The 27,696-nt window shown below is 35.4% G+C and overlaps 2 protein-coding genes and 1 non-coding gene across 3 annotated transcripts; all 3 read right to left on the bottom strand.

The window, feature by feature from the left end:
• Window positions 1-1,392: 1,392 nt before the first annotated feature.
• On the bottom strand, window positions 1,393-3,598 carry LOC141828258 (sec-independent protein translocase protein TATA, chloroplastic-like). The gene is made up of 2 exons (XM_074715656.1): window positions 3,267-3,598; window positions 1,393-1,724 (listed from the first exon to the last, which is right to left on the bottom strand). Exons 1-2 carry the CDS (start codon window positions 3,579-3,581, stop codon window positions 1,587-1,589), a joined length of 453 nt encoding a protein of 150 aa, XP_074571757.1. The 5' UTR covers window positions 3,582-3,598; the 3' UTR covers window positions 1,393-1,586.
• Window positions 3,599-11,436: 7,838 nt separating this feature from the next.
• LOC141826354 (2-hydroxyisoflavanone dehydratase-like) lies at window positions 11,437-12,467 on the bottom strand. Its single transcript, XM_074713594.1, has 2 exons — window positions 12,050-12,467; window positions 11,437-11,966 (listed from the first exon to the last, which is right to left on the bottom strand). The coding sequence occupies exons 1-2, from the start codon at window positions 12,465-12,467 to the stop codon at window positions 11,437-11,439; spliced, it is 948 nt and encodes a 315-aa protein (XP_074569695.1).
• A 14,914-nt stretch (window positions 12,468-27,381) lies between these two features.
• LOC141828713 (small nucleolar RNA R71) lies at window positions 27,382-27,488 on the bottom strand. The gene has a single exon (XR_012601809.1). It is a non-coding gene; the product is annotated as a small nucleolar RNA R71 (small nucleolar RNA).
• Between the last annotated feature and the right edge of the window lie 208 nt (window positions 27,489-27,696).

Genomic DNA, 27,696 nt, shown 5'->3' with positions numbered 1-27,696 from the left:
GATATATGACTATTGCATTGTATGACATGACATGCATTGCATGAATGCGCATGATTCCTATACTTGTTATACAGTATTGATCTTTTCCTTAGGTATCACTTGTAGAGACTGTATACTTTTTGTTATCTCAGTTGATATATCACGTTCTATTCCCATGATTCCTGTTACATGTTGACTAGTATTTACCTTTCCTTTATATATATTCATTCTGGAGACTGTATACACTTGTATTCCTACTGATATATCTTTACATGCACTTATATCCTGTATTCCACTGAGTATCTAATACTCACTACCCAGACCCTGGGGTTGCTTTGTTTTCTCCCCAGGTAGCATATAGGAGTTTATTGGGAGCTTGGAGATCTGCCCGGCTACTACCATCTCACAGCAGGAGATTTCGTATGGTTTGTGTTGTATGGATTTCCTGTTGTATTCAGTTTGGTTGTATATGGATTTTGGATATGTGGTTTCTTGAGACTTGTAGATTCGAACTGATGTTGGTGTTTGAGTAGATGTGTTTCTCGTTGTGTTTTCCGCTGTGGTGGTTTTCTCATGGTGAGTTGTTATATTATGCATGTGATAGTTTACTGTTGTGGCCGTGTGGGTCTTAATCTTGTAGTTTAGTATTGTTTATGCACTTGTGATGTAAGGACGATGAGCGTGTAGTCCTTATTGTGGCCGTGTTGATCTTTTGTACACATATATTTAGGAAAATGTTATTGTTACAGAGGAGATGCTGTCAAAATTTTTCGGACGATGACAGGGAAAAAGGATGGCGACGACTGCAACGACGACAACTTGGTGGATGGCTAGGTCAAGGAGATGCTTTCCTTCCCACTATCCTTCAAACTCCAAGCAATCTAATCTGCAGTTACTCCTTTATTGGATGGATCTTGCACAACAACAACTTGGTGGATGGCTACCAGTCTCTGCAATGAATGCTGTATATTTAAGTAGTCTATTATCTTCTATTGAGCTTTACTCTGTTCGCAGAGCTTTTTATCTACTATCATTATTCATTCACAAGGTCTATCCTAATGATGGCATGCTAACTAATGATCACAGGTGCGCTATCACGGAAAGAATGTAATATATACAACTATTTATTTTGCTTCTCTTAACAGATATATCAAATTAGAGTTGGGACATACACGGTTTCATGATGTATGATGAAATCTACAAGTCTTAGTAGTTAGATTATCTTGGCAGAAATACTAATTATCTAATTTCATTCCTTTCATCATCTTTTTTGCTTCGTCCAACTATTTGACCATCGGTGTTCAAGTTGGTAAGTATCATCTCTTGGTTTGTGGAACAACACCTTGTCAACTCTTTCTAATCAAATATCTTCTAGTGAAACAAATGGACCAAAGACTAAATTTAACAGCTATATAAACTAACAAATGCTGAAATTATAATTGCATATCTATCCAAACAAACATTTGAAGAACCGCAACACTCGCTACACAATTTCAAGAAATACATGCTAATAACTTTCTCGAGTCTCATTTCCATTGCTCTAGAGAATGAAGGAGGAAATGAACCCTATCATACAACATCAGAACCAAAATAAGTAACCACAATCATCAACTGTCTTTCGACCCTGATGTTTCAAGTTTTTTTCTCTCATCTTCACCACTTACAGATTTCGAGCTTTCAGCTGGAGGCATTGTACTAGAATCGTCAGGATCTTTCTTCAATTCAGTTTCAAATTCTTTTGCAGCCTGAACAATTGAAGACCAAGGGAAGGTGGAACTTAGATGAAATACATCAAAGGAACCTTGGTAATTGCATAATAAAAAATGTCGAAAACCAAATTTTCTGATGCATATTGTCAAAATAAGAAAACAGCCAAGCAAAATGGCAAGCATAGGCCAACCAATCCAAAGGAAAGGAGACTCTATTACATTGATTCCCACGACAGTAAGTTAAAGACTAAAGGACAATCAATTCTTGTTAGTATTTTGCTTTATATTGCTTCACCAGAGAAATCCAAGTTAGGAAGTGGCACAGATACTTGTAGGTTAATCTAAGTTGTTCAGACTATGAAAATAGCTTTGTATTGCTTCCATTGTCTGCGTGCGGCCATTAACAATTCTATTTGGCATACACGCTTAAAATGAAACTTGCTAATAATAGAGGTAAACTGAAGTAGTACCAGGAGTTAGATATGCTGATGAGATCAAGAGTCTGGTCAAACTTATACCAGAGCCATTTTAGGTTACAAAGAAAGTCCAACAAAATATAGTTAAACTGGCTCAAATGGGTCATGGAGGACAACTTGATGTCTGCAAATGTGTTTTCAACTATTGTAAGACACAGCAGTAATAACACTTCATGAAGTATAGGAATCAACTGCAGCTGGCCATTAGATATAATTGTCATAGCTTAGTTTGGGGATGCAATCTTGGTCCTATCCAGGAAAAAGAAGGGCATAGCAGTAAGAATAGAGACATCAATTTCCCTCACTAATCTGTAAAGGTTAGGCCAGTCCTAATAGGAAACAAGTAGCCCCCCTTCATGAGTAGGGCTCTCGATTAAAGTTAGAAGAACAACTATACAACACAAGGGGGATGAATTTGTCTCTGCCAGAGATCTGATTGCGTGCCTTAACTAGTGATCTCATAAGAGAGATGTATTGAAGCAAAGTCAAAAACAAATAATTATATGATTTTAGCCTACAACAGCTAAGGATGCATGGCCATGCCTAGCAGCCAATCATGAGAGGCAACAATAAGGTTGGTCGTGGAGGGAATACAACATGACAGAAATAGCAACTAGCACTAAATTGACATGGAACACTTGGTTTCCAGCAAAAATTTTCAATAACCAATACTCAACGGAATGATTCTTAATGAACCTCTTAGACGACGGTAGACGGTGATCATCAGGACAAGTAGCTCAAACAAAGTGCAACTTCTGTCAGAATTCTAGGATGTTGGGGGTAAGAACCAACTAAATCACAACCCCATGCAGGAAAAATGTGACTATGCATTGGGTGTGAGATGCCTCCAATGGATTAAGAATGCACAATCTTGATAATACCGTAAATAACTCAGAAGAAGGTAAAAGTTGGTGTCACGGAAAGCTCCCTTCTTTGATGTTTGATGTGCAGGGCCAAACCTAATTTGGTACTGATAGATTACAACAAATAGGAGAATCAAGCAATTAAATCTAAATTAGCATAAATCCGATGAAGGCAACCCAATCACAATTTCAAGAAGTCATCAACAAATCACATTTTTAGGAACAAAAGTGCGGCGGACCTGTTGGAAGCTCTTAACGGTTTTGCCGATGCTCCTTCCGATCTCGGGGAGCTTCTTCGGGCCAAATACGAGCGCCGCGACCCCCGCTATAACGAGGAGCTCCGGAACCCCGAGGCCAAACAGGCATCGGCAGCCTAGGGCGCCGCCGCCCCACGACTGCCGGCGGCGTAGGGGGCGGGAGCGAAGGGCGAGGGAGGCCCTGCCCGGGCCGCCGGCGAAGAACAGGCAGCTGGAGGAGGCAAGAAGCCGAGGGGATCGCGCGGGCGCTGTTAAAGAGGCACAAGAAGGATGACCGAAGGCCATGGCCGTCATCATCCCTTTCGCAGTTTCGCTCTTCGCTAAACCACTCACAATTCCAAGAAGATCGAGGTATTTATTTTCTCACTTTTTCGCTATTTTTCAATTTATTTAATTTTAACTCTAGACGAATTTGCGAAATTGAAATGTAATAGTAAAATATTTAAAGAAATAATTAAAAGAATTATAATTTAAATACCATTAGAAATGAATATTTTAAAAATTAATTTATATATATATCTATATATATTATATTTTAAATTTATTTGAAAAGAGGAAATATCTATCTAATATATAAAAAATCTTTCTAATAATTAAAACAATATGGTATATGGAATGATAGAGAATAAAAATAAAAGAAAAAAAATCTTTTAACAGAAATCCTCATTTGACATACCAATATACTTTTAATTTATAAATATAGGTTTAAAGAGGTTTACAAAAATTGTTACTAGGACTCAACTTTAAAGGTCCTTGATAGGTTGACTCTTCCCCCCTTAGACAGGATGATTCATAGAGTATCACGGCTCGAAATTTAACTAGGGCAAAAGTAGGTTTTACAATGTTTTACAATGAATTTTCGACTGTGAAAGTCGGCTACTAGATGAATTACTATGAGTATTTTTGAATTTATCCGATGAACGAGTCAAAGTGAAGGCCGCTCAGCTATTGGACGAATTGCCATGAGTATTTTTGAATTTATCCGACGGCGAATTGTTGTTTATCTCCAAGATTAATAAGGTCGATAAGAATTTGAATATTTAGATTATCAAAATAAATGAGAGTTAAGCCTTTGGGTCTCTAAAATAAATAAATTGAGCAGTTCACCCTTTGGGTCACTGGGCCGGGTCAGCATCTTAGAGATGCTACCATGGAGGGAGTGGCTGAGGTTACTATTGGTATCAATTATTATTAAGTTTTATATTTTATTAATTATCGAGTATCGTATTGTTAAAACATTTGAAAATTAATATATCATACCATGTTTTATTAAATTATATATCTAACTTTTATTGCAGGGTAGATATTGCTATAATATGTAAGGATCGAATCTCAATGAAGTCAAAAAAATATCTTTTCCCATAATGACTAACTACAAGTTCTCGATTTACCTCCTCACAGATGATCATGGGATCAATCGTGTGAGACTCTACTGGGGTAACGAATTCTACCTTTTTACTATAATATATCTAACTTTTATCAATATATAAATTAGGTTCCATACTTTTATATTTATTAAATCATATTCTTTTTTTCTAAAATACTTCTCCCTCTAAACAATTTAAAATTTTTGATAATTTACTAAATCACATCCTGACTTTTGTTAATATCCAAATTACGTATCATACTTTCATATTTATCAAATTATGCACCTCTTTCTTAAAATATCTCTCTTTGCCCACTTGTTTATCTAACACTTCTAAGTCGTTAAAACATATTTAAAATCTTGAAAAATAAATTATAGTGAGTTTTAAAAGTATTATTTCTCTCTTAAAAAGGTCAAAAAAATTTAAAACTTACAATAGGTTAATAGTCTTGATTTGGATCAAATCTGATAAATTTAAGGTCGTTAGTGAGTTTTGGTCAAAACTCATTGATAAACCAAGAACAATGCACTCCTAAGAGCCTTCTGAGTCTTATTCTGCCCTCAAACCTTAATTTGACTGACTAGATAGCATGCTATGAGTTTTTAAAATTTAGACAACTTAATATAATTTTGGCACAACTTACTATTAGACTTATATCTATCATATTTACTCAATAACAACATCAATGTATTCCTGGGGCTCTCCTGTCTCTAATCATTCTTGAAATTGTTAGTGAATTTTGACCAAAACTCACTAATGACCTTAGTTATATCAAAATCAATCCAAACTAGAATCAATGTACTCCTAAGAGACTCCTGAATCTCATCGTGCTCAAAATTCTAGATTCTGGGTATGTGTGACCATTAGTGAGTTTTTGATTAAAATTCAATGATAAAATATTCAAGTTTTAAAATTTTAAGCATGATCAGAGTCAAGAGCGTCCCAAAAATATATTAGTATTGTTGTTGAGTAAATAATATATTTAAGTTCAACAGTGAGTTTATATCAAATTATATAAAACTATATAAATTTTAGAAACTTATATTATATTATCTAAGATGTGAAATTCTAAATTTCAAAAACTTATATTGTATTATCTAAGATGTGAAATTAAGGTTTGAGAGCATAGTGAGATTAAGAAGGCTCCTAGAAGTGTATTGGTCATAATTTGAGTCAATTTTGATGTGACTAAGATTATTAATGAGTTTTAATCAAAACTTACTAATGAGTGTACAATGTTTAGATTTTAAAATTTTAGATATGGTTAGAATCAGAAGAGTTCCAAAACACAATATGTTGTTGAGCCAAAATTATACTAAGTTGTATAAATTTTAGAAACTCACAACATGCTATATAAGCTATGGAATTGAGGTTTAAGGCCATGGTGAGACTCAGGAGATTCCAAGGAGTAATTGGTCATGGTTTGGATTAATTCAGATGTGTCTATAGTCATCAGTGAGTTTGGCCAAAACTCATTGATAACCTTATATTTATCACTTTCGATCTAAATTAAAATTATTGTATTCTTGATACTCTCTTGAGTGTAACTACTACTTCTAATATTTATTTCACTTCATATTTAGCTCATCGTGATGTTTTAAAAAAAAATAAACCGTGCTTTTAAAACCCATTACAATGTGACCTATCTTTTAAGATTTTAAATGTGCTTTAGTGACTCATATATATCAAATAAGCATGTGGATAGAGGGAACAATATTGTAGGAAAGAAGTTTGTGATTTGATAAATATGAAAGTGTGATGCGTGATTTAGGTATTAGCAAAAGTCAGTACATGGTTCAATAAATTATCAAATTTTTTCAAAAGCTCACAACGGGCTAAATATAGGGTGGAATTAAGAATAGAGGACATGGTTGTTGGGTTGTAAGGATGCAAACATAGTCCCACATCTAAAGTACATGGAAAAGATCATGGGGTTAAAAGGATGGAAAGTATCTCCATTGGCATGAGGCCTTTTGGGGAAAGCCCAAGAATAAAGCCATGAGGGCTTAGGCCCAAAGTGGACAATATCATACCATTGTGAAGATATTTTGATTCCATCGGTTTTAACAAGTGGTATCAGAGCGAGACCGCTCTTCACCGGACTAACCGCCGGATGAGCCATGATCTAGATCTAACCATGTGGTTTGAACCTTAAAACAAAGGAAGTGAGTGCTCCCGTGTCTGAATCAAGAGGACCAGACACCAGGTGAGAAGTCCTAGTAGGTCGGATGGACAGAAGGGCAAAAGTTCTAGTTGCGACTAGGTGGGAAGTCCTAGTAGGTCGCGAGGGGCAAAAAGTCTAGCTGCGGCTAGGTGGGAAGTCCTAGTAGGTCTGGTGGACCGAGGGGCAAAAAGTCTGCGGCTAGGTGGGAAGTCCTAGTAGGTCGGGTGGACCGAGGGACAAAAAGTCCTAGCTGCGACAAGGTGGGAAGTCCTAGTAGGTCGGGTGGACCGAGGGGCAAAAAGTCCTGGTGGGTCGAGGATTCAGACATCAAAAAAACGACGTTGAGGGGGCCTGTGGTCCTTTGTTTGAGGGGGATTGTTGGGTTGTAAGGGTGCAAACATAGTCCCATATCTAAAGTACATGGAAAAGATCATGGGGTTAAAAGGATGGAAAGTATCTCCATTGGTATGAGACCTTTTGGGGAGAGCCTAAGAACAAAGCCATGAGGGCTTAGGCCCAAAGTAGACAATATCATGCCATTGTGGAGATATTTTGATTCCATCGGTTTTAACAATGGTCACACTCAAGAGAGTCTTAAGAGTACAATAGTCTTAATTTTAATTGAATCTAATAAGTTTAAGGCCCTCAATAAGTTTTGACCAAAATTCACTACTGACTCATTATTGAGGTTTGCCTTAGAAACATTCAAATTAACTCAAATTAGAACTAATACACTCCTATGAACCTCTTGAATCTCACCATGCCCTAAAACCTTAATTCTATAGCCTAAATAGAATATTATGTATTTCTAAAATTTAGACAACTTAGTATAATTTTGGTATGACTTATTATTAAGTTAGATTTATCATATTCACTCAACAACAATACTAATGTGTTTTTGGGACTCTTATGACTCTAACTATTTCTAAAATTTTAAAATATGAACATTGTAGGGTCATCAGTGAGTTTTAGCCAAAAACTCACTGATGTTTTAGCAGATCAGAATCAATCCAAATCAAGACCAATGAACTCAAAGGAACCTCTTGACTCTCACCATGCCCAAAATTCTAGATTATGGAGTCTATAAGACCATAAGTGAGTTTTGATTAAAACTCATTGATGGTCTTAACTACATCTGAATCAACTCAAACTAGAACAAATACACTCCTACTAGCCTCTTGAGTCTCACCATATGCAAAATTCTAGGTTTTGAAGTATGTAAGACCATTAATGAATTTTGGCCCAAACTCACTAATAGTCGTATAATATCTAGATTTTAAAATTTTGGATATAGTTAAAGTTAGAAGAGTTTCAAGAACATATTAATGCTATTGTTGGGTGAATATAATATATCTAAATCCAACAGTGAATTTGAACCAAATTACATAAATTTATCTAAATTTTTGAAACTCACAACATACTATCTAAGCTGTGGAATTAACATTTGAGGATATAATGAGACTCAGGAGATTCTTAGGAGTGCATTTGTCCTAGTTTGAATTGACTATGATGTTCCTAAGGTTATCAATGAGTTTTGGCTAAAACTCACTGATGGTCATACAGTGTCTAGATTTTAAAATTTTAGACATGATCAGGAGAGTTTCAGGAGTATATTGATATTGTTATTGAGTAAATATAATATATCTAAGTCTAACAGTGACTTTATGCCAAAATTATATAAAATTATCTAAATTTTAAAAACTCACAACATTTTCTCTAAGTTGTGGAATTAGAGTTTGATGGCATACTGAAATACAAGAGGCTCCTAGAAGTACATTGAGCCTAGTTTGAGTTGATTTTGATGTAATTCAGGTTATAAGTGAGTTTTGATCAAAACTCACTAATGATAGTACAATATTCAAATTTTAAAATTTTAAATATGGTCAAAGTTAGAAGAGTTTTAGAAATATATTGATGTTATTGTTGAGTAAATATGATAGGCCTAAATATAATAGTAAGTTGTACTAAAATTATACTAAGTTGTATAAATTTTAAAAACCCACAATATGTTATATAGACTGTGGAATTAAGATTTGAGGGCATGATGAAACTCAGGAGACTTCTAAAAGTGCATTGATTCTGGTTTGGATTGATTCAGATATGTCTAAAGTTATCAATTAGTTTTGATTAAAATTCATTAATGATTTTAAATTTATCAAATTTGATTCAAATTATTACTATTATATTTTTTAGGCTTGTCTGAGTGTAAACATGCTCTCTGATCTTGATTCCATCGAATATTTAACTCGTAGTATGATTTTAAAAAAATATAATTTTTTTTTAAAAAGAAAGGAATAGTACGTTAAACTCCACTACAACTTGACTCAATTTTACAAATTGTAAATTTCTTTTAGCGTCTCAAATGTGTAAGATAAGTGCACGCCCGAAGGGAGAGATATTTTAAGAAAGTAGCCTACGATTTGATAAATATAAAAAGTATCGTGCATGATTTAAGTATTAATAAAAATCAGATACATTATTTAGAAAAATATCATATATTATATTTTAAATTATTCAGAATTAGAAGAAGATTGAATTATTTAGTTTTCTCACTTTTTATTATTTTTAATCATTTATTATTATTATTTTTGAAATTGATATGTAATGTGTCTCTTTGGATAATTAAATTAAATAAAAATAAATCTACTAATTGTGCTCCTTTTTGTAAAAGGAATATATAATGAATTTACTTACTAATTTTTACAATCATCTAGATTTTGAATTAATTTAACATAATAATAGATCCTAACAATGTGAATATTGTAAGTGGCATGAGTCAAACCTAGGAGATCATGAGGTTTGTCATCAAAACAAATGTTAAGGAAAGGACATTATTCCTGTCTGGGATTGCCTCAAGATGAATCATCAGACACCTGGCTTCTGTATTGACGGAGTTGCTTGAAGTCCATGGGTAGTTGAGAGAAGACGACAATCCTACAAGGCTTCAAAGAGGAGACATAGGGTTAGAATGGATTGGAGGCCAGAAGGTGCCCTAGCTCAGCTACTCTGATGCCCAAGTCAATTTGCTAGTAAGAGGTGATGAAGAAGAAGAATGAAAGAGAGAACTGGATGTAGAGGATGGTGTGAATGTATGTGTGTGCACATACTTGGGTCCGCGAAAGCGGATTCCTTTTATATAGGGTCATCGGAGGGGATGTCACATCGGTGGTAAGGAAAATATCCCATCATCGTAGAGGAGGGTTCCATCACCCATACCTAGTGTTGTAGAAGACCATGTTGTATTAATAATGCATTAGGTTACCTACCGTTCTGCGTACGATGTCATTCCATGTGTCGTTCCAACCCACGTGAGTCGAGCATGGAGCCAATCGGGCATGAAAACAATCAGGAATGGAGACAGTCGGGCATGGAGTTAGTCGGTCGATGCCAGTCGATCGAGCGTGGAGCAGTCGGGCATGGAGTTAGTCAGACATAGAGTCAATCAGGCAGTTGCTCCCACTTCTTCCATCCGACATGTTATTTCCATCTAGATTGGTCCTTGATTTTCTTGACCAGGATATATCAGCTCATAACACAAGTCTCCCCTGCAATCTAGTCGAAGGAGGCGCGAGTCAGACTAACTAGACCAGTTCCACAACATAATCTTGGGTCAAGAAAGTCACGCGATGAATTAGCGAATCAGGCCTACATGAAGGATCGTGCCTAATTGAATGTGCCTTCGAGCAAAGCGATGTGCGCCGTCTCCACACATGTCATTTTTGAGACACATTAATGGCAACGACATGTCCGGGTGAGGCGTCCAATGTGAAAACAGAATCACCATGATTGCCAAGATTTGGTGGGACAGCGAGCTGGATCAATGGCAAGGAAATCATCCCGCCTTTTCGCCTTATCGATCGGACGGTTAGATTGGGTGGTGCCCACATGTTTATTAGGTTTGAGAGGCCGACGTGTAGCTCCCCCCCCCCCCCCCCCCCCCCCCCCCCCCCCCCCCCCCCCCCGCCGCCCATTGCTCTTGTATCCTTCTTCTTCCCCTTCATCTTCCTCATCCTGTATGTTCACCTCCGACAATCCGCCTACACAGCTTCATCGTCCCCGCCAGCCCGCAAGTCCTCCCGTCCTTCCTCCTTTTCCTTTTTTAAGCCCTAGACATGGACCCTGTAAAATCACGCAACCCTTGGTATGCCTCCATTAGGTTCACTGTCACCCGTGAGGTTAGAGAGAAGATTAGGAACCTGTTCGGAATTAACTGCATTAGATCATGACTCGTTTTCTAAAATTAGAGAATGTAAATACCTATTGCTTTATTAAAATAATTGACAAACGAATTGAATTGAATTTAATATTATACCATAATAGAATTAGACTCCAATGAGCTATCCCAACCCTCCTATCAATCATTTTGAATAATAATATAAAATAATAGTGAAGAATCAATCATTTTACATTAGTCATAATTATGATGATCGATTTTACTACTCAATATCAATATATAAATGATATATTTAATTTAACTTTTTAGAGTTATTATATATTATAATTTTAGTCAGAATTAATGTTGAGTAGAAAAGACATACAAAGTCAACCCCTAACATAGCATGAGTTGACATTTATTTTTATTATCATGGTACGCCAGAGTGAAACAAGGATTGATTCAACATCAAGCCAAGAAGGTGGCAATTCTAGCAAGGAGCATAGTAGTGCTTTTGCTGTCCGGATCATTCAGATAGAACCCATGATCCTCCCCTTTTGTCTCATACAACTCTGCCTTCCCGAGCCATCCACTCTTCGTCGTCAATGCCTTATAGTACATCTGTGCTCGATCCCTCATCGCGTCCTTCTCTGATGTGCACATCAGCATGCGCATGCACCCTAGATCTTCCAAACTTGGCGCTCCCACCGCCAAGGGATTCACACGCGGATCATCATTCCCAGCCGTCGACTCTGGGCAAATCATCCCCCACAATTGATCCAACCTTTTCCTTAATTCTGGGTCAGCTGCCGCCTCCGAGGCTGTTAATTGTTTCCCCCAGAAGTAAGGATCTAGCAGTATCGTCCCTGCTAGCTTCAAGCCATTGGAGAGCCCTTGAGACCCAACTCGCATAGCCAGGTTGTGCACGATGTTACCTCCAGCACTATCGCCGGCTAGATAGACTCTATCATAGTCAGCATGATCGATGAGCCAAGGTTCTACAAAGGATTATGTGCCAAAGAAAACATTATTTTTCTATGTATTATTTTCCAAAATACATATGTATTGTCATTTTTCTCACCTACGTCACTGCGATGGGATGCGACCCATTCGAGAGCAGCCCAGCAATCATCATATTGCACAGGGATATGGTGCTCTGGTGCGCGACGGTAGTCGACAGAGAGGATGATAGAAGAGGAGACCGCTGCGAGGCCATTGAGATGGCGATGGACGATGGGGGAGGCAGAAGAGAGTATGCAGAAGCCGCCGCCACGAAAATACAGGATGAGAGAGAGCTTTTTGCTAGTAGAGGTGATAGGAGGAAGATAGATGCGGGCAGAGACGTCAGCAGTAATGCGGATATCCTTCGAGTTGACACTAGTGAGGGGGTCTAGGCCGGCTGGTGTTTGCTCCTCCTCCTTGAGCCGCTCGACAGAGCCGTCTTTGTAGACACGAAAATAAGGGGAGTAGTCATAGATGACAGGGTTGTCTGATGCCATTCCACATTCCGAAAGTAAAGACAAAATGATTATATAAAGCATTCCAATTGCTCGTACCGACCGCATTTGCTTTAAGGTGGTGGGGCTAGAACATGATTGAGGCATCGGTTTGGTTTTTCTTGTTTGAATTGAGGCTTTAGATGTTTCTTTGAGTTCCCTTGATCGCATAGTGATAGGTACCACATCTTTCCCGGGCATTCTAATTAGAGAGAGGGAGATTAATTAGTTTACTTTGCAATGAAACTTGTGAGGGGTTATATATATTTATAGGGTAGAGAAAAGTATGGAGGTTTATATGTTAAATATAGTTATTTATTTTTGGGGTTTCAAAATGCTAATTTTAATAAATATTAGTTAGTTTGGTATTTCATTAGCTAAAGATGGGAGGAAATTGACATTTGATATTAATTTATTCTGTAGGATTTTCATGGAAATTTTATTTTTTTTGGCACATTAGGGCATGCGTGGGGCAACTACTTTTAATTTCTTAAAACTAAATTATGATTCCTATCGTATATTGACATATATATCTCTTAGAGACTCGTAGAATAAGAACAAAATTTTTGGTCTGCCTTCAAAATTATTCTTTAAGAAACTAACTCCATCAATAAAAATGCAAATCTTGAAAGCAATAAATTATATCGATCATTATCCATACTATATATTATTAGACTATACAATATAGTGTGTCAGAAACTTTTATATTATAGATTAGAAGTAGAAGCTAGCATTCATCAAAGTTGTCAACTTTTGAATATTTATAACATGAAAGACAATATGCTACATTGTGAATCCATAAAACCTATAGATTCCGTTCTCAATTGTCATATATTGTGATTTTAAATCAAAGCTACATACTATATACTAGTTTCTATAATGGCACTATAGGGTAGATTTTAACATTATCACTTTTACCTTGAATGATATATAGTCTCACATCCAATGCATCGTGAGAACATTTATTGGTCAATATAGATAAAATGAACTTATAACTACGGTTTGGTATACCCATAAACTTCGACAACGAAGGCTACTCTACATTTTCATATAGCCAAAATATATAGACTATAGTTGTGAACATCCCAAAAACTATGACTTTAGTGTGTTAAACACATAATCTTAATTTGAAATGCTAAAATATTATGGTTTTAAAGTTTAGAAAAAACATACATTCTAATTTAAACAATAAAGAAACATGATGACATGACATGTTATAAGCATTTAAAATAAAATATATACATGACATGACAAGTATGCATGAGTCAAATAATTCACGCAATAATTTTTAGTTTTTAATAATATATCAAATTCATGATTTGATATATATCATGTGGACCCGCGAGTGTGTCAACCCACTTTGACATTCTTTAAATTTTATTTATTTTTGTTACATTCAGTAATATTTTGAATTAATTTCATAATTAAAAGTAATTTATTATAATTAAATTCATGGCTTTTAAATTTTTGTTTGAATTAAGTTATTAATTTTTAAATTGAATTTGAATTTTAAATTATTTTTAACTTGATTTCAAATTTTAAATTTTTAATTGATTTTGAATTTTAAATTTTTAATTGATTTCAATGTTTAAATTTTTAATTAAGAATTTTAAATTATTTATTTTAAATTTTGAATTTTAAAATTTACTTTTTTTTAGAATTATTCAATATTTCATAATTAAAAGGTACTCAATTATAGTTAATTTTATTATTTAATTTTAAATTTTAAATATTTAATTTATTATAATTATTCAATATTTCATAATTAAAGGGTACACAATTATAGTTAACTTTATTATTTAATTTCAAATTTTTAATATTTAAATTATTTAATTTATTTTTAAGATTTGAATATTCATTGTAATAATTTTCAAGATTTAATTTTAAATTTTTATTTATTATTTTATTAATTTTAGGATTTATTTTCGTGGGGTTTGAATTTTTCTTAATATTAGAACTATCTTAAACTTTTAATTTTGAATTATTAATTAAATTTGAATTATTCAACTTATTATGATTGTTACTAATTTTATCTTATTTAGTTAAATTGTTATTAATTTTCAAATTTATTAAATTAATTAAAGTTAATTTATTAAATTTAACATTATCTTGGTTGAATAAGTTAAAAACTTGATCTAATTTTTTATTTATTTGAGATAAATCTTGATTAATTATGTTTGAATTATTAATAATTGAATTGATTAAATTTGAATTAGTCACATTATTATATAATCTAGATTTATTAATTGATTTATTTAAATTAGATAAATTTTCATTGTTGATAAGTTTTAAGTTTAAATTTTCTAATTTAGAATTATTTAAATTTGACTTAGTCAAATTATTTGATTTATCCAAGTTTGAATTATTCAAGGTTGAATTATTCAATTTATTTAAATTTGCTAAGTTATCAAATTTTAAATATTTCAAATTATATAAATTTTTAGATTTATCAAAATTCAAGTTATCTAAATTTTCTAAATTATTAATTGTTGAATTAGTCAAGTTGATTTTTTCTACCTTATCTAAATTTTCAGAAACATCCAAATTTTCAAAGATATTAAATCTAGCATGCAATTTCCTAGGGGTATTCTCGTGAATATGCAAACTACCAAAATCGCATCCTCCAATTCTGGTTTTTTTGTCGTCTTTCTCTCCGGGCACTGGTTCTTATAATGTCCATGTCTTTGCCACTTGAAACACTAGATATGATCCTTGTTTCTTTGGGCTCCTAGCATCGGTTGCTCCTTTACCGCCGGTGGTGCCGTCCGAATCTTACGAGTAGGACACTTATTTTTGTAGTGCCCTTTTTGCCTGCATTTAAAATAAATAATATGGAATTTAAAATGAATGTTAAAAAATTTATCTTGCTCCCCCTCCATCTTTATCGTCTTGCTCCCTTGGCGGTTAGTTCAATCAAGAGCGTCGCCTTTGATACAAATTGTAGGATTGTTGGAACACGCTAGAGGGGGGAAGGTGAATAGCGTGTTGTTGCTTTTCGAAATTGTTCATTTTCTAACAAAATAACTTAGCAGTGGAATTAGAATAACATGTAGGGACACGCGGATTTACTTGGTTCCTAACCCCCCAAGGTTAGTACATCCAAGGCCTATGTACGGGAGACACCCATCCACTAGTGGTCTCCTTTCTGAAGTTGTTCAGAGGCAAAGAAACCCATCTTACAGTCCAATAATAAATAAAACACAATAACAGAAAGTAAGACAAGTAATAAGAAATTAATCAAACAAGTTGTCGCCGTTCTGAAAGACCTGAGCGCCTCGCACTCCTACTGGATCTTTCCCGGTTGCAAGATCTTGGCTCCGTTCGTGTTCAGAATCATCACTAGGAGAGGAGGATTGCTTGTATGTTGATATTCTAGATGTGCACGTCATCCCTCCTTTTATAGCATGCTCAAGTCGACTCTAGTAGATCTCAAGTCGACTCCATGTAAGCCCGATCGACTTTCTCCGCGCATCTGTATTAGATTTCGACCACTCAAGTTGACTCTAGTCTCAAGTCAACTTGAGACACTCAAGTTGACTCCAATATCAAGTTGACTTGAGTCACTTTTGACTCTAGTGTAAAGGCCTCTAAAAGATCTTCGAAACGCATCCGACCATGCTTCATTCTGATTCCCGAGTCAAAAGTTATGACCCATTGAAGTTTGACTCCTCATGTGTTGCCCTTGCATCATGGTTCCTGCAAGACAAGCATGAAGACAAACAACCTAACTTTACCTGTGGATCTAACGTTAGATTTCTACTAAAATCCTAGGTTAGTTTGACGCCTACTGTTCCATTCTAGGAACGCACCCTTATCCACTCCACTTGAGAGAATTTTTGTCATTGCCAACCAAGTCCTCCTGACTCGTTGGACTTTTGCTCGGCTCTGTCCTCAGCCCCCAAAATTTGTGCTGCGGCTCGGTCCTCTCTGACTAGCCCAGACTTCTACTACGACTTGGTCCTCCAGACCAGCCCAGACTTCACCTAGTGCTTCGACTCTGCCAAGGCTTCCGCTTGATCCTCCAAACTAGGACTTCTCTTTGCCTAACCTACAACTAGGACTTTCCTTTGTCTGATCCTCCAAATCAGGACTTTCACTGCCTAGCTTCACTCATTAGGACTTCTCTTGCCCAATCTTCCAGATCAGGACTTCCACTGCCTAGTCTAACCGACTAGGACTTCTCGCTAGTCATTTGGTCTGACTAGACTTCACTCATTTCATCCAAATATCAAGTCATGTTTGGATCAATCCCTTGGTCAAACTGACCAAACTTAGGTGTATTGTCAAACATCGAAACTCAAGGTAAGATCTTAATGCTTCTTGCACCAACAAAATCCACTCTTGAGGTGGAATGCTATGAGTTGAGGTAAACACCTCTCCCCCCACAATTTGCTCTTAGTAAGTTCTTCTTGGAGTTTGGAGGTTGTTCAATTGGACCAATCACTCTTGGAGCCTATAGAGAGAGAATGTACACATCTTCCTCATACATGCGGGGTAGAAAAAAGATGGAACAACATCAGTCTCTACAAAGAATGGATCAAAAAATGTATCACAACCAATAAAATCAATTACAAGTAACTCAATGAAATTTTCTAAAAGATTACAAGAGATACCTTGTCGTACGGAAAGGTGCCTAAGGTTTTGGATAAGTGAATGTGGTCTTCTCTTGGTTAGGTAAGGACTCTAGTTCTAATTCAAGTAGTTATGCAACTAAAGGAAGGGATTTTTAGGGCATTGCCTCCTTAGCACAAGCCCATATAATTTCATCATTAATAAACTCAATTTTTGCAACTTTAACCGCATCAATGAAAATTTTGCAACCAAAATATACAACAAAATAACATTATCAAATTTAGAATTATCTACAACTACAACATTACAACATAAGAAATTAGCGGAGCATTAGAATTAGAATCAAGACTGTCACAAGCTCTACAATCCATCTCTACACTAGAGTATTGTGCTTGTCACTCGATGATTGATGTTGTAAGTTAATCCAATTGCATTTGTAATTTCTGACTTGATTCAACATCTTGCTGTTTGGACTGAAAAGTATAAGCTTCATGTTGCATTGAGAATTATTACTGTTACAATAACATTTGCTGGATAAGCTCCTTAAGATCTTGTACTGACAATTTTGGTTGACTGGGAGTAGGAACTTCTTCCTTAAAATCTTGAAATGTCTCCTAGGAAGTTGGGCCGACCTACTGGACTAGATGTGGCCAGGTAGACATCGAGTCATCCTAAAATCTAAATGAAATTTGATATGTTGAATAAGAGTGATCAACCTACTGTGCTTCCCTATACCTAAAATGTGAATGATCAACCAAACCAAAATTATAGGTATTTGACAGTGATACATACCTATGTTGCTATTGAGGCGGGAAGTATAGAGGTTCGAGCTGATAGTTCTGGGGTTTAGATTGGTGACACCGGACAGAATAGTGATTATTCTGGAGACAGAAGATTGGAGGAGAATAGGGAAGAGACCAAGTTCGAGAAATTTGGAAAAATGAGTAGAAAGCTGTGACGACGTCGCCTATAGGATTTTGCCAAAAAAGGAAAATTTTATTTAATTAAACCAAACTTCTTCCACTAATATCAACTCATAAGATGTTTATATAGACCCAAACTCTAAAAAAAATTCTAATAAAAAGGAAAATTTCCTAACAGACTCGAAATACTAAAAATCCTAAATGGATTTCAAATATAAAATTCTAAAAAAAATTTATAACAAACTTAAAATCCTAAACAGACTTCAAATATAAAATCATAAGAAAAATTCTTAATAGGCTCGAAATCTTCAAAATTCTAAACGAACTTAAAATCTTAAAATATAAAAAAATAGAACTGTTTAAAACTACCTTAAATACTAAAAATTCTAAAAAATAATAAAAATAAAAATTATCAAAATAAATAATAAAAATCCTCAGATCATCTTGCATTAGTAGGCCACGGGTTGATCATCTTCCTTGTCGATAGTCTCAATCACTACAACAAATTTAACTTTCCGCAGCGCATAATTAAGCTATTCACAGAACATATCGCGTGCTGCATAACTCTAAGCTGTTGAAAGTTATAGTACATCCGCAGCGCGCGGCCCGCGTGCTGCGGAAAGGTGCATCCGCAGCACGCGAGCCGCGCGCTGCGGAAAGATGCACCTTTCCGCAGCACACAGTCCGCGTGCTGCGGATAATTATATTTTTAAATTACAATAGACCTATATACACAAATATATATAATACAAATATAAATAATTATAACATGCTCAAAGCTCTAACATTTATAATCCAACATACAAATATCAGATAACATCACATTCACAATTATAAAATCAGAGCTCAAATATATCAAAGATAACCATCTACATTTAGTTAGACAAAACAATCCAAGTTCATGTTCATCTTTACTACAAACAATATATGGATTCATCCAAATCAGTCAGACAAAACTATAAACATTGATGCCCAAACTACTGTGCTTCCTATTGCATCCTCAAGAAAAAGCATTTCTTCATTTGGTCGAATTAGCTCCACCTTCTCCACTAAAACTCTATCAATCCAAACTTTCCAATAAGATCCACCAAGAGGAACGTGATGTACTTTTGCTTTTGGATCCGTGGATGCAATTCGACCTTCTACAACAGCTCCATCAACAGACCAATGAAGCAGCTTACATTTAGCATTAACACTGATATTTCCAGCAGTCATCTTCTTTAGTTTTTGACTATATCACAATAAACAATAATTAATGATTAAACAAATTTTATAATAGAGCATGCTATAAATAATAAATGAAAGTATAATATTGTGTTAAGATAGTTACCTGAACTGCAACATTGTTATCGCCACTAATATAATTTCCAACACCGCTTCCACTGTGAAGAAAAAGAATCTGAAGTAATTTGACCATGAAATCCTCTGGTAATGGTCAAGTGAGTATCAACTGAAAGTTCTTTTAAATTCAAGTGGATAATTAGAAGATAGAAGGATTAAGCTATATTATAGTCATAGAGTTGGTTAGAACACTTCATGCAACCAGCTCACTGTTTTTAAAAAGCCACCTATGCATACACCTAAATAGGAGTTGAATCACCTCACATACTCTGTAAGAAACACAAAACACTAATATATGAAGAAAAAAGCATAAAATAAGATTGGATGATAGAATACATGAACTTTGCATGGTTGAAGGAAATTAGAAGAACAATAATTCAAAGAGAAAGACACACTATTGATTTCATCAAATTACTGATTCAAAAGTACTGCAAATTCAAAGATGAAAATGTGGCACTTAGTTAACCAAGGTAAATTATGAAAAAGAGGGATATATGCACATACCCTTGTTTCAGTTTTTCTTCAAGCATATCACAAGCTGGTTTTGTGTATTAAAGAATATAAACAAACTAGAGACAAAATTACCAAGGGAAGAACTGTCAAGTAATTAAATTGTAAATAACAGAATACAAAAAAAAAAAAACAGGAGTAAATTTGTATTACCACTAACCATTGTTTCAAATCCCTGGTGCATATTAAATATGTCTGAGAAATAATCAGAATTCAGGATTCTCTGCTTCCACACTAAAATATACATTATCTCTTGACAACAAGAGATGAGCACAGTAGCTTTCAAGAGATTCTCTGCTTCCATATATCATCTGACAAATGTGACAAGCACCATTAACTAATGGTCAGAGTTCAAGTATATTAACCTGTTCAGAAATAAGTACCTCTGCTAACTCCTCAGCTGTACCTGACTTTTTATTTTCTAAAAGTTCTGCCCAAGCACACTCTAGAATTGATGGATCCTGATCAAAACAACCAAGTAGTTTCAAGGAAAAATACAAAGATTATATAATTGTAAAATCTTCTAACACTCACCAAGAGATCTTGAGCTTTCTGAATAAAATCAGAAATAGTTGCATGATCAAAATCTTCAGCTCCAGGTACTATGTATGTAACTTGCTGGGGCTTCATTGAGCAAATCACGCCATTCTACCTTTCACATTATACACCACAAACTACTCAGAAAGTGTCTGGATTTTCATGTTGCTTGTATGTATATGCAATATTATTTGATGTTTGATATTTTCTTATGCTTGATCTCGTCTAATATTCTTGATATGGACTCTGCATGCATTTGTAGTTCTTATTATCAATTTTAACAAATGGGGGAAGAAATCGATCATACGACCAAGATTAAACATTTTCTTAGCTCCAGGATACCCCTGGATTTATCTGGCAAAAGCAGTAAACTCATTTGGATTCTTATAATATTGTCCATCTTCTAAATGTGACACAACCTATCCAACATCCTGACATCTCAATTCTTTATCGCAATGGCCTTTAAGTCACCCTTATCAGAACACACACACTTCATTAGATAAATTACTCTCCGAGTCTGAACTGTATGAATTGTTTTGTGGCTTAGCCACATGACAAAAAAATAGCTTGTTTTGAAGACCTGTTATTTCTTGCCTGGTTAAAATTTTTTGGTAACTTCAACTCATTACACAAATCGTATTCTTAAAGAAAAACATCAATTTGATTATAATAACATTTTATTTTACAATCAAATTCTCTTAGAATTTGTTGAGTGCATTTCTAGTGAAGTATTTGTTCACGTGTGATGAATGGATCTTTTTATTATTGATTGAAGATTAAAAGAAAATGAAAAGAAATATTATTTAGTGATCGCGTATACTATTGTGGTAATTAACTCAAGTATCTTCAAACAACTTCTTTATTTGACCATAAATTATGCATGATCATCACTAATTGAACTATATTCATATTAAAGTTACGGGTGAGGCATATGATTTGATGGGTATTAAAATATTCCATTTCTTCTTCAGCAAGAAGCTTCTTTATTTGACCATAAATTATGCATGATAATCACTAATTGAACTATATTCAGATTAAAGTTATGGGTGAGGCATCTGATTTGATGGGTATTAAAATATTCCATGATAGAACACAGAGTGTGTTAGGATTTGTCTCAAAATGCATATATTAACAAGGTACTATAGAGATTTAGGATGAAAAAAAATCATTGCAAATGTTGTTCTAATTCAAGAAAAAGATAGGCTAAGTATTTTGCGATGCCCAAAGAATGAATTGGAACATAAGTAAATGGAACAAATTGCTTCTGCATTTGCTATTTGGAACTTTATGCCTTGACTTAACACATAACCATGTCATTGATTGAATCCTAAAATTGATCTATGACTCCTTGCAAGCACAACCATAGATGCTTAGTGATACATCAAAACATAAGTCTACATGTGGATGACAACATTAATTACAAGGCAATGAAAAAAAGTGAAATAACATAGCCCCCAACCAAATCTATCATCCATGTAGGATCTGTAGGATCGTTTCTATGCTAGAGGGGTGAATAGTGTATAAAAATTTAAGAGTTAAAAGTAACCAATTCCAAATCAATAAACAAAGTATGAGTAAGCAACGAAAAACAAATGCTTTGAAATAAAAAGTAACTTATTTAATAAAACCCAAACTATCTAAACCCAAGATTAACAAGAAAGATTTAATAGAATACTTAAAAAGATTAGCATGCAAGATCTAATGTGAGAAAACTAGAAATGTAATGTCGGTCCGAAAAGTGTGATAGAGGGAGGGTGAATATCACACTACTATCAGAAAAGGAGAAAAACTTGTTACAAAGGAAGAAGAGAATTGTAACACAACTATTCTTTAACTGAAATGGAAGTAATAAAAGTTATCAACAATTAAAGAAGAGAGTTTCGTCGTGGGTTATCGGAGAGCCACTCGGTGTGTCAACAATAGTACTTGCCAAACAGAGTTGTGCTTAAAAGCAATGATCGATGAGAATTATTGTATAAAACCTCGAAACTCGAGCTTCTTTTATAGTTTTTATCCGATCGATCGAACACCAAGTTCGATCGACGGAACCCAATCAGATCTCAAGGTATTCGGATTGAATGAACAACTTATTGGTTGATTGAACCCCATTTCTTTCCTTGCTAGTTCCATTAGATTAGATCCAATCCCACGCAATTTGATTGATCGAAACTGATCTTATCTGATCCTGTGTTCCCATATTATCGATTGATCGATCCTTTATTTCCATTTCTTTTGTGACTTGCTTTGTGCTTCTTTAATTCTTTGCAATCTTAATTTAGATTAGATTAGTCTATGCTTCATTCATTTATAGCTTAAAAATCAAACACTAGTTCTGAATAACTTGATCTTAGGATTAGAATTCACTGGCTACATTCCTTAAGAGACAATCTGGGTCATTTTCTCGATACTGCATTAGTGTAGGGAGGGGTTTCAGTAATATTATTCGATCTGATTTCACAAAAAAAAATTTATTTATCAAATTATGGTTGTTGCCGGGGAATATTAGTGGTTTTTGATGACTTTGAGATTGTTTTCTTTTCCTTTTACACATTAGTGGTTTTTGATGACTCCGTAGCGTAGTCGTTGAGGGGCAATAGGCTTGACGACTGTAAGAGTTTCAATAACAATAATTGCTCACCAAAATAATAGCCGAAGGTGGAGGAAAAAGAACTCACAGCATGAACAACACCTTGCTATTCGGTTATTGTCTAACATGACAACTCCACTCCAGGGGGTAGTGGTCAGGTGGAGGAGGAGTGGGAGGCCGGAGGCTAGACTTCGGTAGAAGGCCGCCGCTGGTGGTCCTCTTGGACGACGAGACAAAAGGGTGAGACCCTTGTGGTCAGCAGCGATGGCAAGAGGAGAAAGGTAGGCGGCAGCTAGGAGGAGGAGATGGAAGAATAAAACCAAACCTTTAGGTGTTCTAATTCCGTTAAGTCTCTCTTCTATAGAGATATAGATCTATATCGGGGTTGATTCGTGAATCAAAAATCCAAACCAATAGCCTTATGTTTTGTTCAAGACAAAACTATGTTGGTTCAAAACCAAACCACCTTTTAATTAAAACCAAACTAATCTAGTTAATAATTAAACCAAAGAGGGTCCACTTTGTCTTCAAAAAGATAAGGCCCATCTGCACCTCCGTTCTAATAAAATATCTTCCATATTTGCACTGTCTGGTGTAATCAAACTCAATCTCTCTCAATCTGAGAATCCAATTCTCAAACTCATTTTATATCTTTTAGATAATCTCATAGTGTGTGTGACCTTATAAGTTCCTGATTTATGTTGGTCATTCATAATTAACCATTAATTATGGATCGATCAAGATGACACCTAGTAAGTACATCATGACTCCCAATTAATCAAAAAATCACAATTGATTCCAGAACTATATCTAAACACTTTAGCAGCTACAGTTGTTCATGCGTATGTTCCTGTCACTCATCTAATACATGCTTTGTTAAGGACATGATCTATGTGTCAGTTCTTACTTGATTGACTACGTCACACCTAGCCCATACAGTTGTTCCTTATCTTGTGCATTCAAATTATTCAAACATCTATCCATGAGTACCATCCTCTTGACGTGTTTCTACTTTGGCCAAAGACATACGAGTAATAATTCTGACAAGTGGATATAGGGTATACGTCTCCTAATAAAAAGAGTGGTGAATCCTGTATGAGCTAGTCAATCACCTTCTGACATTTCAACTTATACCCAATCGTCCTGGGTCCACATCTCTATTGAGAAGGTTGTTTCAGATATCAAAGTATAAGTCTCCATGACCAAGATGACTTGAATACCTCATGTCGAAGGAAACTTGAACCCGAGCTACAATGAAATCTTCATAGACATGTATAGAATCACATAAAGTCTCATGGAAGGTCACTTTAGATGAACTAGTTATCCTTAACTAGCATCCATATATTAACTCTCAGCTTCGAGCTATGACGAGAAGAACTCGAAGCTACTAACCTCCCTTTTGGGCCTTAAAGAAGGACGATTGAGACTATCGACAAAGAAGATGATCAACCCGTGGCCTACTAATGCAGGATGATCTGAGGATTTTTATTACTTATTTTGATAATTTTTATTTTTATTATTTTTTAGAATTTTTAGTATTTAGAGTAGTTTTAAACAGTTCTATTTTTTTATATTTTAAGATTTTAAGTTCGTTTAGAATTTTGAAGATTTCAAGCCTATTAAGAATTTTTCTTATGATTTTATATTTGAAGTCTGTTTAGGATTTTATGTTTGTTATAAATGTTTTTTAGAATTTTATATTTGAAATCCATTTAGGATTTTTAGTATTTCGAGTCTGTTAAGAAATTTTCCTTTTTATTTTTTTTAGAGTTTGGGTCTATATAAACATCTTATGAGTTGATATTTAGTGGAAGAAGTTTGGTTTAATTAAATAAAATTTTCCTTTTTGGCAAAATCCTAAAGGCGACGTCGTCGCAGCTTTCTACTCATTTTTCCAAATTTCTCGAACTTGGTCTCTTCCTAATTCTCCTCCAATCTTCTGCCTCCAGAATAATCACTATTCTGTCCGGTGTCACCAATCTAAACCCCAGAACTATCAGCTCGAACCTCTATACTTCCCGCCTCAATAGCAACATAGGTATGAATCACTGTCAAATACCTATAATTTTGGTTTGGTTGATCATTCACATTTTAGGTACAGGGAAGTACGGTAGGTTGATCACTCTTATTCAACATATCAAATTTCATTTAGATTTTAGGATGACTTGATGTCTACCTGGCCACATCTAGTCCAGTAGGTCGGCCCAACTTCCTACGAGACATTTCAAGATTTTAAGGAAGAAGTTCCTACTCCCAGTCAACTAGAATTGTCAGTACAAGATCTTAAGGAGCTTATCCAACAAATGTTATTGTAACAGCAATAATTCTCAATGCAACATGAAGCTTATACTTTTCAGTCCAAACAACAAGATGCTGAATCAAGTCAGAAATTACAAATGCAACTGGATTAACACACAACATCAATCATCGAGTGACAAGCACAATACTCTAGTGTAGAGATGGATTGTAGAGCTTGTGACAGTCCTGATTCTAATTCTAATGCTCCACTAATTTCTTATGTTGTAATGTTGTAGTTGTAGATAATTCTAAATTTGATAATGTTATTTTTTGTAGATTCTGGTTGCAAAATTTTCATTGATGTGATTCAAGTTGCAAAAATTGAGTTTATTGATGATGAAATTATATGGGCTTGTGCTAAGGAGGCAATGCCCTAAAAATCCCTTCCTTTAGTTGCATAACTGTAAAATACCGAAATATTAGGGTATTAAAAAAATCTTAATTGGAGTTAATTGAGCTTAATTAGATTGATTGGGCTCAATTAAAGGGTTAGTTGGGCTGTCAATTAAATAGGCCCAATTAGGAAGAAATGGTTAAATGGGTTATTGATTAATGGGTTAGTGGTTTAATGTGGTTAGTGGATTTGGATCTCAACCCGTTAACGCCGGTTAAAAGGGATCGGCTACTGTTCAGATCCCGATCGCGAGCTTCTCCCGATCGAACGCCTCCTTTCTTTCCTTCAGTCGCCGACGCCAACGGGAAGAGCTACTGATCGGTGGTGTGGGCAGAGTCGAGTGGATCTCCGGCAATCAAAGGGTAGCTCGGTGGAGGATTAATCTCGTAGGAGCTTGGGTTCACGAGGTGTAGGCAGATCGGCGGTGGCAAATCGGAAGGGAAGGAACAGATCGGTAAGAAGCTGAGTTTGTTTCGGTTTGGTCTTGGTTTTTAAGCTTAGATCCATGGTTTCTTTGGTTTCCGACTCCAGATCTTAAAGGGGAGGCTGCTGTGGTGTCGGCCGCGAGCAAGAAGAAGAACGAGGAAGAGGAAGCCGGATAGGTAAGGGATAGAGCTAGGGTTTTGGGGCTTTATCTTGGTTTATAAGCTGAATTTCTGTTGGATTTCTCCTCTCCTCAGCTAGTGTAGTAAATCAGATGTAATGGATGATTGTACTTGGATTTGATAATCTACCATTTTCTATGATGTAATTGTGCATTATTTTATGGATTTGTGCTTGTACATTGATGATAACTTGTGTATGTGTGAATCCATGAGGGTAAGAATTTGCTATGTATTGGGGAATCATTAGGCCGTATACCGGGGCGCTCTGTAATGGGGAATGCCTTGAACCGGGCGAGATTCCGAGGGGTTTCCTAATGCGTAGTGGATTCTTATGAGGAATAGTTAGCGGTCATTCGTTATTGGGGAGAGATCCGTAAAAGGGTATCCAGTGACAGTGGATAAGGTTCTTTTAGTATTTCCGGGGCGCCTGAGTGACACGGGAATGCCTTGAACCGGGCTTCTAGAACCGTTTCAAACCAATAGTGAGTGACGTAAGAAACCTAATGATTTAATTCGAGGATACCTGACGAGGTTTTTTCTTTTATTTTCTTATACACACATAGCCCCATTCTTTATTTTTATTTCTTTTCATTTTATTCATTGGTACAATTCATTTGCACATATATTCTTTATTTTTCTGGCAATCTAATCCATTCTTTTATTTTGGTGCATGAGCAGGGCCGATCCTTCGGAGTTTCCATTTGATCCGGAAATTGAAAGAACACTCCGAAGGAGACTTCGAGAACAAAGAATAGTTATTCAAGTACAACCACAAACAATGGCCCAGAAATCATTGAAAGACTATGCCGCACCACAAACAAGAGGCTCAACGTCATGCATAGCCATCCCCAACATTGAAGCAGCAAATTTTGAATTTAATCCTGGCTTCATTGCAATGATACAGCAAAACCAGTTTGGGGGTGGTCCACACGAAGACCCACATTTGCATCTTGAGATATTCTCAGATGTTTGCAGCACAAGAAGACAACAAGGGTTTAGCTTTGACGTTCAGAGGTTAATTCTTTTCAGATTCTCACTACGTGATCGGGCAAAGGACTGGTATCACTCTCTACCTCCAAATTGCATAGATTCTTGGGATAAATTGGTGAAGATTTTCATGAATAAATTCTATCCACCAAGCAAGACTGCCCACATGAGGAATTTGATTTCAAGTTTTCAGCAAATGGATGGTGAAACTCTTTTTGAAGCTTGGGATCGATTCCAAGGAATGCTAAGGAAGTGTCCACACCATGGATTGGAACGATGGCTTGTTATACACACTTTCTACAACGGAATTAATTACCAAACGAAGGTATATTTAGATTCCGCTGCAGGAGGTGCTTTAATGAATAAGAGCCTTGAAGAAGCCGAAGAATTGATTGAAAGTGTGGCACTTAATCACCATCAGTGGGCTAATGAGAGAGGTAGCGCACAGAAAATCCCTGGGAAATACAATGTTGATCAA

Source organism: Curcuma longa, chromosome 4 (assembly GCF_044706935.1).
Source record: "Curcuma longa cultivar G26 ecotype Majalengka, Jawa Barat chromosome 4, ITB_CL_G26_1.1, whole genome shotgun sequence".
Lineage (NCBI taxonomy): Eukaryota > Viridiplantae > Streptophyta > Magnoliopsida > Zingiberales > Zingiberaceae > Curcuma > Curcuma longa.
The sequence above is the reverse complement of the archived record's forward strand: the minus strand, read 5'-3'. Positions and strand labels throughout refer to the sequence as shown.